Source organism: Oreochromis niloticus, linkage group LG10 (genome assembly GCF_001858045.2).
Source record: "Oreochromis niloticus isolate F11D_XX linkage group LG10, O_niloticus_UMD_NMBU, whole genome shotgun sequence".
NCBI lineage: Eukaryota > Metazoa > Chordata > Actinopteri > Cichliformes > Cichlidae > Oreochromis > Oreochromis niloticus.
Genome location: NC_031975.2, coordinates 30,278,120 through 30,294,002, shown reverse-complemented (window position 1 = coordinate 30,294,002; position 15,883 = coordinate 30,278,120). Strand labels below are relative to the sequence as shown.

At 43.2% G+C, this 15,883-nt stretch overlaps 1 protein-coding gene across 1 annotated transcript in view; it reads left to right on the top strand.

The window, feature by feature from the left end:
- Window positions 1-15,883, top strand: part of prr7 (proline rich 7 (synaptic)) — a 27,786-nt gene extending 11,903 nt beyond the window's left edge. The window contains 3 exon segments of the mRNA XM_005472318.4: window positions 1,188-2,396; window positions 2,399-2,617; window positions 14,405-15,883. Coding sequence (XP_005472375.2) covers window positions 2,261-2,396; window positions 2,399-2,617; window positions 14,405-14,514 — 465 coding nt within the window. The 5' untranslated portion in view covers window positions 1,188-2,260 and the 3' untranslated portion in view covers window positions 14,515-15,883.

Sequence of the window (15,883 nt, the reverse complement as noted above, 5' to 3'; positions counted from 1 at the left end):
AAGTGTGAAATCTGAAGGAACAAAATGTCCAAAGGAGTGTCGGCATCATTGTTGGGAACGACATGTTTGCTTGTTCCTGTCATCGCAGTGAGGGGAAAATCATAATGATTTCAGTTTGCACCCTTCAGCAGCTGCAGGAATGAGCGTGGGATCGATGTGCTGGAGCTTTCACAGAAAAAATAAAAGTTTTTAATGTGAGCCATTACAGATCATAAACTGTTAAAATTATAGTTTCTAAAAAAAACAAATCGTGTACCGAGAAAAGTGCATCCACAGAAACCCCAATCACTCAGTTGCAGTAATATGTTTATATATTTATATGAAAAGGTTTAAACTCATTATTTTTAAGTTATATTTCCAAGTCAAATGCCTCCCATCGACCATCAGAGACAATCCTGGAAAAATGTAGAGGGAAGACTTTCAGGTCCCTACAGTCCTTCTTTATTGAGGGGCCGTTTTAACATTGAATTATCCTATTATTGGATGTTTTAGGGTAAATTTCTGGTACTCTGGCTCTGTATAGACTCAGGTGTGGAGCTCAGTTTAACATGGATGCTTGAATTTCCTAAAATATCTGGATGATTGATCTCTGGCAGCAGATTTGGAGGCCTGCAGAAACACTTCCTTACATGCAGCTTCTCATACAGGGCACGTGACGGGTCTGTGAAAGAAATCAAACAGGTGAGGGTGTCACAGCTGTTAAAGCTAAAAAATATATCACATTTTGACCCAACCTGTGTTATTCCCCAGATATGACACCGTGTGCCAAATCCAGATTGACTTTTGTGTTAATATTACGTTTGTGATGTTCTTGTTTTTTAAATACTCATGTAGAAAGTCACCAGAATTTAAACATTTGTTTTCATGTTTATCGCTGAGGTGCTTATGTCTGTTATGGTCTTCTGATTTACACTGAAGTAATAAATTGATCCTCTATTTGAAGTGTTTATTCGACTCGTTCCCAGTGATTCTGTCTCGTTCTGCGTATCTCACCACTGTGTGAATGTCTTTTCTTCTCTGAAGTGTGAAACTGATACTTGGCCCCCCTGATGTCGGTGTTATATCCTGCATGAACGGCTGACATTTATAACGGCCCAGCCTCAGTGCTGTTTTTCCTGCTCTCGGTTCTGTGTCGAAAATATTGCCTGATTTTTGTCCTGATGCAGGCCTCCCGTGTGTGTTTGCAGGGCAGCGTGAGGCCGAGGAGTCCAGCTGTGATCTGAAGGGGAAGAAATCTGAGGGACCCCGGCCCCGAAGGGACCAGCTGTTTGACTTCACGTGAACAAAGACACTGCCGTGTTTCTTTTTGGTGCTTCTGACCGGATGTCGGCTTGGTTCGGAAGACGTTCTCCGTTTGGTTTAGTTCTAGAATCAGCTGCAAAAATCTGACAATGACGGAACCGTTACAACTTTATCCTCCAGCAGGAACGAAGCAGAAGCTTCCTGAGAGGGTGGATTATTGAAAGCAGGCTGCTGGAGCCTTTCGGAGAATTTAAATGGAGGTTTGCTGCAGTGGAAACACCGGGGAGTTCATCTGTAGTCATTTGGAATAACTGTGTGGGATCCACACAGATTTCCATCTAAATGAGGCGTATTTCAGGCAGCAGAGGGTTATCATCTGAAACATCTGGACGGATGGAGGAGACTCACAAACAGAGACGAAGACGGTTTTGATCACTGATGTTTATGTTGAGTATTTTTATTTTTTCAAAGCACAAAGATTTATTTATACTTTTTTCTTAATGATTTTGGTGCTGATGCAGAACAAAAATCTAAATTTTCCACCTGCTTTCTTCTGTAAATTTCTCTGTGATTTATTTTATCTCTCAGTGGATCTTATGTAATTAGGACACTAATGTGTGCGATTATACGTCTTATTGTCAAAGCTTTTATCACCTGCCAGCCTTTTATAAGCGTAACGAGCGCGGCTAAATATTGAGCCATGTGACTGCTGTGTTCCAGAAAAGCTTCAGTTTTACTGGATTTTTCTTTTTTATCTTTTTTCCTCCCATGATTTTTAACTTCTTCAGGCAGGAGCTTGAAGGGTCTTGACGCACTTTTCTTTAACATTTAAACAAGAAACTTGAAGCCATCTCGATGTTTGGTGAAGGATTCTGACTCGACCCGTGTTTAAGTCACTATCCTCCGTCTTTCTCAACGAAAGTGACCTTGCTGAGTTTCTAGACGACCGCTGAACTCGCCCATCTGAAATCCTCTCTTCCTGTCTTGGGGGGAACTCGCTGCGCATCCAGTCACCGCCATGGTGATGTCGCAGGGCACCTACACCTTCCTGGCCTGTTTCGCTGGCTTCTGGTTGGTCTGGGCCCTCGTCGTCATGCTCTGCTGTTTCTGCAGCTTCCTGCAGCGCCGGCTGAAGCGCCGGCGCGAGGAGAGGCTGAGGAGCAGTGTCTGCGAACTGTAGAGATGGAGCCGCTCAGCTGCCACCCTGCCGGATACCCACCTGCTGCTCCTCCTGCTCCACCACCACCACCACCGCAACAACCTCCACAGCTGCCCAGAGACCCGCCACAGTTCAGCCCTCCTCAGACTCTGTCGCCTCCTCTTCCGCTACCCGTTCCCCATCCATTGCCTCAAGCGACCTGGGTCAGCATGCCAGGTAATCATTTTATTTCACAGGTGACAAAATGCTCACGAGCTAAGACGCAACCTCAGGTTTCAAAAACTGCAGTTCCTCTAATGGCCACTTAAAGCGGATTCCAAAAGTGAGTTGATCTCCATAAAACCTCCGTGTTAAAATTCCTTAATTTACATCCACAAACAGGTTTGTCTCTGACAGCTGTCTGCTCGGCTGAGCCTCCTGACTGTGTTTGTGATGTTGGTCTTTTCTGTAGTTTTCAGAGGTATCTAACAAATAATATGGAGTCTGCTCCAGTTTTGTTTGGTGAAATCCTAGTATTTAATTAGCTGTTAAAAATAGAGTTCATGGATATAATTCAGTCTTCCGACTTCTCCACGCACACTGTCACAGCTTTATGAACTCTGGATCTTGCCAAGCTGTCAGTGCGACTGAGACTTGCAGCAGAAACTTGCTTCACATTTATGAGAACTAATTCAACACGAAACAAAACATTTGGGTTTTCCTGTGTCTACAGCTTTGGCCTCAGCTAAACCTGTCCCATTTCCCTGCATAATAAGTGCACACAGCTAACTACATACCAGGAAGAAACAGGATACAATTGATCTGTGATAATATGTTAGTTCATTTATAGTCAAGTTATTGTTCACTGCCTCTAATTTTAATTGTACATCATTGAAATAAAGTTTAGAGAAATATTTAGTGCTGTTAGCGTTAATCTCGTTAAAATGGCGTTAACGCCATAACCGCATTAATGCGGCAAATCTCCATTAGCGAGTTAACGCGGATCGCCCCGTGCGTGGGGCTGGATGGCGCTAAGGCTAACGCGTTGACCCTGTGCAACGAGATTAACGCTAACAGCACAAAAATTTATTTGTACAATAGATTAATGGGACATGAAATGCTACACACCTAAAGGCTAATTTACACCTCTGAGCCCTGCTCTCAAAAACTGACAACTAACTCTGTCTGTGAAGCTGGATTTAAGAAATCAGTGCTCAAAGTTAAAGTTATAAAAACATGTTTAGCGCCATCTTCTCTCAGTATGGAACGTGACGTCATGTGGTTGGTTGGTTGGTTGCAGCTAATAGACTTACATTAGCTAACTAGGGACAGAATCAATAACTCAGAGGAAAATAACGACACTAAAATTAAAAATCAGTTTTAGTGGATCACTTTAGTGCTGCTCCTGGCTGTAACAATGAGTTTTATGCTAAGAAACTGAGGATATACTGTCCACTTCCACTGTCTGTCTCTTTAGCACCAAGTGGCTGTTTGCTGTTTGGCTAGCTGCACTCAAAGGAGAAAATCCAGCTGTTAGCTGTAATGTACGAGTTTGTAAAGCACTTTATAAATGAGGACTGTGTGCAGAAGAGCCTGTTTCTGTGTGGTTAAAAGGCCGAAACACAAAAAGTGGTGTTTACCAAAATACTCATGTAGGCCTGGCTGTATCCTTCTCCCTACCCTCATTTCCTAAAGACACTTTGCCTTATACCATCCTCTAATTGTATTTAGGTCCTAATCTTGTGGCAGAAGGTGCTTATTATGTATTACAAGAAACTGCAGCACTCTTACAGTTTGACTTCAGTTGATATTAGATATGTTTACAATTTTTTTCCTGCTGTATTGTTTCCATGTGCAGTATGGAAAAGGTAGTTATAGTGAGCTAAGCATGAGAAGTTCAAATTTCAGCAGTAATACTGCCCCAGCTTTATGACCAGCAAGGCTCGTGACGATGTACCGTGTTCGTGATTTGGACATTTCCTGTCAGCCATCAGACACATCCTCACAGGAGTAACCTGAAAAATACAGCTTCAAGCTCTTCAGATCCAGTACTGCTTATAAGAGTTTCCACAGAGAGCAGAGCTGCAGTCAGCATTCATAATACCTCCTCCTGCATTTATTAGTCTCTACTGTAAACTTGATTCACTTTCTGAAGCAGAACTCCTCTCTGCTGCTGAGCAAATAACCAAACCTGTCACGCCGTGTTTGATCTGTATTTACAAGCCGTTTTTTCATACTTGCGCCTCGTGGTTTGAACTCAGCTCAACAGGAAAGAGAAAGAGAAAACTTATACAATGCAAACAGAGAAGCAAAGTACAGGAGCATTTCTTATAGTTCCCGGTTTAGTTCCCAGCTTCCACCTCCCTCCCTCCATGCTGGCCAGCGTTCCCCCGCATGGTGTCATGGTGACAGCTGCCGCTGAGGCGTAGGCAACAGCCGCGGAGGCCGTGCGGTGATGGAGTAAGTAACAATAAAATAAGAGTGATTAGAAGGAGGAGACACTCAGAGGCCGAGAGGTGCATCTTCGCAAAGAATCTCTGTAATCACTGAGACTGTGAAACTCCCCGTTCCTAATGAAACTGCCACGCACGGATTAAACTCTGAAGAGGAAAAATGTTGCTCAGGTCTTAATAAACCCACATAGTACATGTAATTTGCAGTATGTGAGCTATCCTGCTCATTTACAGCTTTATATTTCTGTCCTCTCACTGTACCTGAGGAGCAGTTCATGATTCGCAGCTCAAAGTAATACTCTGCAGGCTACATCCACACGTACACGGGTGTTTCCACTGAAAACTGAGCTTTAAAAAACTCCTGTGCAGGTAAAGATGTTAGAAAACAGTTTCTGCGTTTACATGCGGACAAGAAAAACGATTTTGATGTCAAAATCTAACGCTGAAGACAGATTGTTCATTGTGTTATTGCTTGTGGCCTTTTAGTCAACATTGGGGTTAAAACATCACAGATAGCATCGGTGTGCTGTGGACAGATAATTTTGTTTTCACACTGACATGTTTTCTAAGAAAAAAGAAAAAAAAAACCTCGGAAAAATCCTTGAAAAACAAAAAAACGGCTCTCTCTGTGTAGCCTGAGGCTTTCCTGTTTGAAACAAGCCACTTTAGCTCCTCCCCTCCCTTTTTAAAGCCAAACTCTTTCTGATTGGCTGTCCCTCGTAAGCAGAAATTTTTAACAGCAGAAGGGTGTGGCTTCTGTGCCTGATATAACCATACAAGGGCCGTTTCTCAATATGCGTACTTGTGCGTACTTGCGTTCTCGTGTACTCGTGATACGTCATCAGTCGGAGACCAAGTACTGTTCCAATTCGAAGTACGCATCAAGCCGAGAACGCGAAAAGGTCCCGGATGTGTTCTCGCTCCGCCCGTTTTATCGAGCATGCATCGGTGTGGACTTGTGTGGACTTGGTACAGCTAAATATCCCAGAACGTCTGTGACCCGCCAGCTCCATAGCAGACAGCGAGGTCGAGGATTATTAGAGCCGGCGAGAACAGTGGACTCCCGGCACATCGTTTTCAACCCCCTCCCGCGGTCTTTTCACTACTCAGGTTAAAGAAACTCCAGCAGCTGTCTATAGTATTGAGTGTCCACTAAAATAGAAATAAAAGCGTTCTAACATCTCACCTGCTTGTTTTTATTAAGGTATGTACACGTATGTACATGTACACTATTTTTATTAATAGAGGTTTCACTACTGAGGTTAAAAATGATATATAAGTCACTTAGATCACTTCTAAATGTTAATGTTTGGTTTATTTCAGTGTTTTATTTGTTCCTGAGTAAACCGGTTTGGCTGTGATTAAAGTTAAGCTTCATAACATGTTACTCACAGTTAAATTAAGAGGGGACGGCAGTAAAAGCTCCGGACCTGTGACATCATCACGTACGCTGGTGTTCCAATTGTACAAATCGCGAGTCCGTGCTCGCGTTCTCAGCGGGTACGTACTCCCGTGCGTTCTCGGCGAGTACGTACTCGCTGAGACCGCGAGTACGTACTCACGTACTTGAGAATTGAGAAACGGCCAAGGACTATTCACTCTGTGACATCATGCAGATCCAAGAGATGAAAAAAAAATGGCTGAAACTAAGTGTTTAAATCAGTTTGAATGGATTTTCCTCTTCTCCCTGTGGTTGCTTCCCAGGTTTTCTCTCTGAGATGTGATTTTAACTTCCAGTTAAATTGAATATTTTTCAAATTAAATATTTTTGTTAACATTTTGGTGTCATAGTTGTGTGAGAATACTCCCATTTCAGTTCTTGGGTTTTTTTTCTAAACAAATATAAAAATGTGAAGCAGGAAAATCTAAATGATCTATAGAGTGAAAACAATGCGCGTAAGGAGCAGCTTGTTTTATGACGGAGGAACAAAACGAACAAGCTTTTAAATATCTGTACAGATCTAAAAAAGAAGAGGAATTAAAGGAGTTAAAGGGAAAGAGGTAAAAGAGCATCAGCTGCTGATTAATGAGCGGAGACAGACAGTACAGGATGAAACAAAAGATCGCTGGAGTCTCGGCCACAAAGCAGACTGATGAAGAGGTTTAGTATCCAGGCAGCAGCAGAGCTGAAAGCGAAGCAGGTGCTCGGCAGCCGAGACCTGAGAGGAGCTGTTTCAGTCGACTTCACCAGCAGAGGAGGTGGTAAAAACAGCTGGAGGTTTTACAGCAAAGTGGAAAGAAGCATTTTTAGCCTCTTTCAGCAAACAGTTTTGGTCCATTTGCAGCACTGTGTGAAGCAGCCGCTGATAGCTTTACTGTGTATCTGCTAAAAACACAGAAGATGAGACTATTTCACAGCAAAACGTGCGGCAGATACAGATGGTTTTCTTAATATTAGCTGTTATTAATCTGTGTTTGTCCAGGTGGAGGAGACTCATAATGAAAACCAGTTAAGAGTTTATTTACTGGATTTAAAATACGAGCAGAAAGAGGTGCTTATGATTTTCTAGTAACAGCCTCCAAAGAAACATCAGTCCCTGACTTTCAGTTTTGTTAATAAAAATTTGGCCTTTTTCCTCTTGCATTTGGCAGGTTTCCTCTCAATCTCCAGCGTTTTCCTTTTAAATGCACTGTTTCTCCTCTTGGATTTCACAGTTTTCCCTCATAAAATAAGCACTTTCATCTTGGATTTTTAGATCTTCTAAGTTCTTTTAACTCCCCCAGTGTTTGTCTTGCAAATTTACCAATTTGTTTTCCCTTTAAGATTGCGTTTATTCATCCTTCAATTTAGCTGGATGATCCTTTATGAATTTACTATATTATCCCTTTAAATTTTTTCATCATAACTTTGTGGTTTTTCTTCTTAAATTTATCACATATTTCCTTGTAAATTTTGCAGTATTTGACTATAAATTTTAGAGTACCTTTTTTGTTGTTGTTTTTTCCCCATCATAAATTTTGCTTTTTCTTTTTTTCCCCCTTTTAAAGGTTTGTTGTTTCCCATCATCCGTAAAAGGCTGATGGGGTTCTGTTGTCACCCAGGCGGGCGGGCGGTGTGAGCAGTTTGTGAATATGATAACTGAAGAACAAGGTCACGCAGGATTTTTAAATTGATACCATAGGTGCATCTACTAAAAATCTCAGATGACTTCGAATCCCAATAGCTTCAAGGTCAGAGGTCAAATTTTCTGAAAATCACCTAGGATTTTCACATTTACTAGTTTTTTTTCTTCTTCTTACATTTTCTCCAGATTTTTTTTTTCTTTTTTTTTTTTAAATTCAGTTTTTTTCCCCTTTTGAAAATGTTATTTTCCTTTTAAGTTTTGGTTCATAAATTTAGCAAGTTCTAGTTTTGGTCTTGTAAATTTGTCAGTTCATTCATTGATGGCGACAGTTAAGCTTTCTGTGGTTGTCATCATAGTAATGATGTAGATAAATCAATATATTTGTTTTATTGGGTTATTCTGTGCATAAAATTAATTAGCAGTATTTCAAATGATAAAAGTTGTCCTTCAGACTTTCATCAGGCTTAATCCTGATATACTTACAGCATGATGGGACGTCTTCCTTCTCTCACCCCAACCAATCGCAGCAGATGGCCCCGCCCCTCCCTGAGCCTGGTTCTGCCGGAGGTTTCTTCCTGTTAAAAGGGAGTTTTTCCTTCTCACTGTCGCCAAAGTGCTTGCTCATAGGGGGTCATATGATTGTTGGGTTTTTCTCTGTATGTATTATTGTAGGGTCTACCTTACAATAAAAAGTGCACTGAGGTGACTGTTGTTGTGATTTGGTGCTGTATAAATAAAACTGAGTTGAGTTGAATTGAATTGAATGAACCAAATGATAATTTTTGTTAAACTCTCATGAATTTACAGGATTAGTTGCAAAAATCAAAAAGGTTTTTCCGTTAAAATAAACCAGGCTTTTGGGATTTTTTCCTGTGTTTTTTTGTTTTTTTAAAGGGAAGCTGTATTAAGGAAGGAAAGCTATACAAATCATTCGTCCTTTTCTGACCCATTTATAATCCTCAACATCTTCCTCTTCAGCGGGGAACAAAATTGTCAAAGTAAAGCTGTTGATGGAGACTCGAGTTTAACAGGAAACTCATCAAAAGATCAGAAATGAAACTATTAAGAGAGATAATTTTAATCCTCTCCTTAATGATCACAGGAACAGTTTCACATTTCAAACTTGGGCACGGCTGGGGTCGAAGGTTCTTATTGTTAGCTTTGATGGTTTAGGCACAGCAGCTAAACTGGGTCAGTTTTATCTAATGGATGCGACCGTGGTTCCCATTAGCCTAATCCTGTGAGCGGTTTCAGCTTCGGACCCGTCCGACCCTCCGGTGGAAACATCAGCCCGCGTGTTTCTGCTGACGTCCCTGCTGAGCGTTTGCTGGGTATTTAAAGCCGTCCTGACAGCTGCTGGTCCTGTTTACAGCCGACGTGTTGATAGGGGAGTTGGTGCAGAGCTGAGAAACAATAGTAACCTGATCTTGCAGGTATCTGTGAGCCATGTTTGATGGACTCTGGCCAGGTATAAACAAACACATTTGCATTGATCAGTAAGGCCCGTTTCATGGCAACAGTTCACCAAACAGCTGAAGGTTTCCAGCGCTGCTGTTTGCTGTGGTGGCTGTAAACAGGCTGTTGGTTGGTATGTGGGTTGCTGCTGCTGATGGGTGTGGGTGTGGGTCATTTTTCAGGCACTACAGCATACTTGTGAAAAAGTGTTAATGGATAATATGTTCTTACCGCCATCCATCATTATCTTGCATACAGCTGCTTTTACCTCTCGGGGTGACACCTACAAACCCAAATTAGCGGTACACGCGTCAGTAATCGCAGTAAAACACTCATGGAGGCGCTGCTTCACACATGGATGGAAGATGTTGGAGGGCTTTTTCCAGCTGAAGCGGTTCTCTCAGAGCCTTCGTCAGCTTTTTCTGGCTCTGCCTCCTCCTCTCTTCCTTTCTCTGATTAGTGTATTTATGGCAGCATTTCTTGTCACTTCTTGTGGAAAAATAATTGGATGTGTTTTGACCCCTGGCTGTTAGATTGTGACAAAAAACCCCAATTATTCCTATTTTAGTCACTTTTCATGTCATGATTCGTCACTGGCTTAAAGATTGAGTCAGTTTCACAGAAAATATCTTTTTAACTTCATGAACTTCAAATTCACCCCTGAAAAGTTTATTATTTTTCCCCTCTGTTGCTCTAATATGAAATGATTTAAACAACACGGTGTGTTATCCTAGCTGAAGCACCCATCAGAAGATGGACGTGGTCAGCTAAGCTGTGGTGCTTAAACGATGCTCAGCACTGAGGGGTCGAAAATGTGTGAAGGAAATCCCCCCCACACCGTTACACCAGCAGCAGCCTAAACAGCTGATACAAGTCAGGATACCTCCATGCTTTCATGTTTACACCAAATTCTGACAATGCCATCTGAATGTTGGATGAACCAGTGATTGTCAAAGTTACTGTTGCAATCTTGCCATTCTTCTCTGACCCCTGCCATCAACAATGTATTTTCACCTGAAGAACTGCCGCCATTCTCTAAAAAACCTTACAGACTCAGACCAGCTCGTCTGACAAAGTCAATTAAATCACCTTTTTTGATTTTGATGTTTCCGTTTGAACTTCAACTCATCTTGATCATGTCTACATGACTAAACAGGCTGAGCTGCAGGCAAACTGTCCTTGAATATCCTTAGAGCCAGTCTTTTCACTGCTCTACAGAAACTGAGGAGAGATCCCATCAGTCATTTTAGAAACATAAAACCTGTATGAGTGTGTGTGTATAAATATAGTTGATTGCTTGGCTAAAGAAGTCGCACAGTTGCTTTAAACAGAGCTCGTGCAGCAGTCTGAAGAGCCGAGTTGTCTTCGGTGTTTGAAAAACGAGGACGGCAGCTTGTGCAACATTCGACAGATATTGATCACGATCTGGGCACATTCATCAGCCTGGATATAAAAATGTCTTTCAGCTCCAGAAATCTGCAGTTCGACTGATGTGTGTTTGCAGCCTGAGGGTTAAATTATTCCTGACGATACACTGAAATATAAACTCGGCTCTCATCGGCTGCCGGTCAGGTTTTCCTGAATCTTACCCTTTGCTGTGCTCTCTGCAGCACAACCACCTCCAGTTGCTTTCTTTCTCAAATGTCAGAAAATGTCAAAGTAATCTGTGTCAGGTAGCAGACACGCCGCTTAAAAGCCACAACAGTTCAGCACTTTGTTTTCTGTTGTTTCAGCCGCACTGCAGACACAGCTGCTCCCTTCACTTATCTCGCACGTCAGCTGAAATCCATTCAGCACGAATTCAGCTGAGTGTTGACCGTGATTAATGTCCCAGCGCTCCCTGAAAGCAGCACAGCAGCTCAGAAACCTGCGCAGGTGCTTCTGCTGAACATGCATGTCAACATTCACTGCAGAGATTTGAGATTCTTGCAAATGTAAAACAGACGAGTCCATCAGTGCAATTAGTAGCAGGTGTGAGCGAGCCAATTAGGAGAGAGAACAATGGAAAAAAACCAACCTGTTGCTGCATAACTGACAGAAATGTTCTCAACTTCATCTAAAAGCTCGCTTTCCTGTTGTGAAGTGTAATCAGAGTGCATCCTGCAAGAAAGGAAATCAGGAAGAGAATAGCAAATTAAGGTATTTCAGACAATTTCACCAAATTACAATCATCTCCACGGGGAGCTTCTCATCCTCGGTGATTAGATCTCTGCAGCCTCAGATGAGTGTCAGACATGTTTCAAAGTACAGCCTCGTGATTACTTCAGTTTGCGGACTTTTAAACCTTAAATAAATATATTCAGTGCAGGAACCAGAATCAGTTTTGATGCCTGTAATGGTCAAAGTGACGCTCTAGGAACAAGTAGCTCCCCTTAGTTTGTTTAAACTGTAAAACAACAAAACATTGTGTTGGAAGCACGAACTTTTCACATCAGTTTGACTTAATGACCACTGCGCTGCTGTTTTTCTGAGTGATTGCACGTTGGCTTACTGTTTACACTTATTTTTTTTCAATCTGCTCGACTTGCAGATAACTTTGATGTATTGAAATGTAATTTCCTGACTGTTAATCCAGGAATCTGTACAGCCGCCGGCCTCCAACCTCTTTTTCAGGACGCTGCACATCGTCTGTGAAGGTTTCAAGTCATCCAGGCCGTCGTAGTCTAAGAGCACGGAAACAGAAGCGTATGGACTTGTTTATGTTTGTTATAGATGTTTCATCCAAGAAGCTTCTTCAGTTCTAAGAGCAACTGGTGGAGAGTCCCAAGCTCTATGGGTGTGTCTCCGAGAGGGTCATGGACCCCCTACTGATCCTCTACTTGTGAAAACGGGTGTAGGTCACAATCAGCCAAGGTTTCAGGTGTGATTTACTGAGGTCAGGCCCAGGATGTGAGCAGGTGTCTGGGAAGGATCTCAGACGTTGCACATCTGAAACTGCAGGAACACTGAAGGACACCTCGCATGATGTAACGGCAAAACAGGAGGCATCTGACAAATGCGCCTCTGTGTTGGTGATATATAATCTTTCCAGCGACTTCTGGGTCTACATCAGGGCCGCCCATGCTGAATAGGCTCTACTCCGAGCTCGCTCTGGGCTGAGTGAGAAACTTTAACTCAGTTTTCCACAGATGAACTGAAATGGCTCCATGTTTCCCTCACTCAGCACTGCCAAGTGTACATAAGCGACACGCAGTATTTCCTCTGTAGTAAATAGTAAATTGAAATCTCAGACGGATGAATCATCGCTGCTTTCCTCATCTCTGACATTTGTGTTTCGTGACTGGTTTGTTGTGAGTTTTTTGGCATTTTGTTGCATTGGGGGAATATCTGAGTGCACTGTGATTTATCAAAGAGAGAGTGGTTTTAAATCTTAATGTATACAAACTTCAGACCATTGACACCAGGCTGGAGAATCGTCACCTCTTCTTTCTCTGTGAACCATCGGCTTGTGTTTGTCTTGTTGCACAACGTGCTGCAATGCAGTTTCTCCGCTTGAACTGATGAAGTCTTGAGAGGGAGGCGGAAAGCTGGAGAACAAGCGGGCCTGAAATAGGAGTGAGTGATGTAAGAGACACAGAAAGAGATTTGGTAAAACACGAAAGATGACAGAGAGGAAGCGCAAACTCGGAGCAGAAGTCCTGTGATGGCTTTTGTTCCTGCCGCCGAGCACAGTCACAGGTATCACAGCGGGCGTGCAGTAATTACAAGCTGTTTGGGTTGTGACCTGAAAATGAAGTAAGTGTGTGTGTGTGTGTGTGTGTGTGTGTGTGTGTGTGTGTGTGTGTGTGTGTGTGTGTGTGTGTGTGTGTGTGTGTGTGTGTGTGTGTGTGTGTGTGTGTGTGTGTGTGCGCTGCACATTGGCTTTATTCCAGTGTATCACACTGCATCAGGCATGTATTATGATAAATGGATGCTGTGTTGCAGTGAAAGCTGAGGTTTCCCCCCGGTCTGCTTCAGGGAAGAAGCTCATTAGTGTTTTGCTTCCTGGTCCTACAGACTTTACTTTGGGATGACAACACAAACACACAACACAAAATAACTGAGCTCATCACAATGGTGTTAATTAATAGCTGTGATCTAAAAGTTTCCTCCTTTTACTTCAGTTTGAACACAGTGTTAGTTCAGGCAGCTGATTCCCTTTTACGACAGGTGCTACTGCAAGCCACTTTTCAACCCACCTCCACTAGAGCTTCTCCATTCGTGCCCACTGTGATCTTTGATGCAGTCTTGCTTCTGTATAAAAAGAGCATAAAACATGGACACAGCCACAGTGATGTTAAACATCGGTTATCAAAGAATGCGATGAGTGTTGGGGGGAGGGGGCTCTAACTGTGGCTCTGAGATAATGAACTGTGATTGGCATGGTGTTAGCCAATGAGCATGTTTTATTCAGTATGAGTTGAAATGAGTGACTGAGCCGATAAACTGATCGGAAAAGCGTCAAAGCCAAGGGCTGTTTCCCCTTCTTGTAAAGCAAGAGGCGCCCTCTGGTGGCCATTAAATAGAATGCATGTTCAAAATACCACGTCGTCGTTTGGCATCCCAGAAGCTACTCTTTTTTTTTTTTTCTTTTTTTCTTTTTTAACATAAAATTTTATTTATACTCTGCCGAATTACAACAACAGTCCCTCAAGGTGCTAACTTAATGCTTAATGCTGAAAAATCTGGACTGTTATGATCATAGACTGACGTAGCCTCCGGGTTTTGATTAAATGATTCAGTTGGACAACAAAGACTACTACTAATACTAATACTCCATTACCTGCTGTTTAGTTCAGCTCCAGCCAAGGGGAATGGAGCTGAACAGAGCTTTGATTAAGTAATTCTTAGATTAAGAATCATGTTAAATAATCCAAAACGTTGCTGAATAAAATAATTGTAACTTTACTGTTGATATATTTAAGCAGCTCTGGCTTGAGGTTGGACATTTAAAAATGGGAGTCTTTAGGGATTGACTCATTTTTGGAAACTGCCTCCAGTGGCCATTAGGGGAATTGCAGTTTATAGCTTATCGGTCCATAATGCTAACTCCCATTTTCTCGTTCTTGCAGACACGGATGTGTTTGGGAAGCCGCCTTGTTACGAGGAAGCAGTTCTGATGGATGATCCTCCTCCACCTTACTGCGAGGTCTTGGCCGACCCGCGGGGGGGACGTACCTGAAGCCCGCCCCTCTCCGAGCCGCCCCGTCGTCTTTAAGGGAACCTCACGATCGCGCCCCGGTGTTCACATCCGAGACCAGCAAGCCTCCTGCGGCTACCGTGTTCCCCAACCGAGGCTACTCCTCCCTGATACGCCTGCCTTCGTCTCAGCGCTGGGACTCTTTGGGTCACCTCCTGTCCAACATGGATCTGAACCACAATAACCTCACCCCACCTGCAACCCGATCCCTTCAGGCTACAGCCGCGATGGCTACCATGCCCCGCAGAGAGCCAAGAACTCATAATGACGGACTCAGAGGTGGAATACAGGGACTTCAAGGAGGGATTCAGGGGTTCCAAGGAGGGTTGCAAGGGCTTCAGGGGGGTCCATGGACTCAGGGGGGTTGGAGCCCAGCTGTGGCATGCCAACAGCCTTCCCCTTGCTGGGCCGGAGCACTGCTGTTTAGGCCCAAATTCTGTCAGAAGGATAAACAACTAAAAAGCTGGACATTTGGTATCATAACGCTGCTACAAGTAGAGATTTAATTGCCCAAAGAGGGTTTTAGGGCTGGAGAGGCGTTAGGAGTTATGTTCCCCCTTGTAGCTCTGTGGGCAAAAGCTGCCACTTAACTCTGCCAGGACTGAGGCTTTCAGCTGTGTAGGTGTATTACACACTGTTTCAAGGCACTGTTGTCAAGTCAGAGGTATTCTGCTGTCACATTGGAGCTAATTGAGTCAACACCAGGAGGAAAGGAGAGGAGGCAGAGGACGAGAATCAAAACGAGCAGTAAGCACAGCGGCTGCACTACCTTTCATGCAGACTTACTATCGCCTTCATTTCCACCCCTAACTACCCTCTCTCATGGTGCACTTTCATTCATCTGCGATCTCTCCTCCTCTCGCTGCACTCGAACAACCTATTGTACGAGGCTGCTGTTGCCATGGCTCCGGGAAACCGTCTGTAGCCCACGACGACCTCTCTTCTTTTATCCGTGCTGAATTTTAGGAAGACTGTTCACAGCTTGCCTCCACCTCGAGGACTGTGAGCATTAACGCTTACAAAAGAGCACACGGTGACCTTCGGCCAGCACGTCCGTGATATTACAGTCGAAATGCTGAAGGTCAGTTTACCTTCAGAGTTGTTTGGATTCCACTGTGCAGAGTACAAGAAAGCCACAGAGACGAGCACGCTTGGATTCATTTTGCTGTTTTGTTGTTTTCAGTGTCGTCTTTACTGCAAACTGCTGGCACAGCCCTTTTGATGGTCACCGGCTGACGTCAGCCGGGTCTCTGATATGAAAAAGAAAAGATTTTTCCATGTACAAACTTCCAATCATTCTTTTAAACTTTGTGACAAATGCCTTGTGAAATAAAAACATCTTCATCTGTGA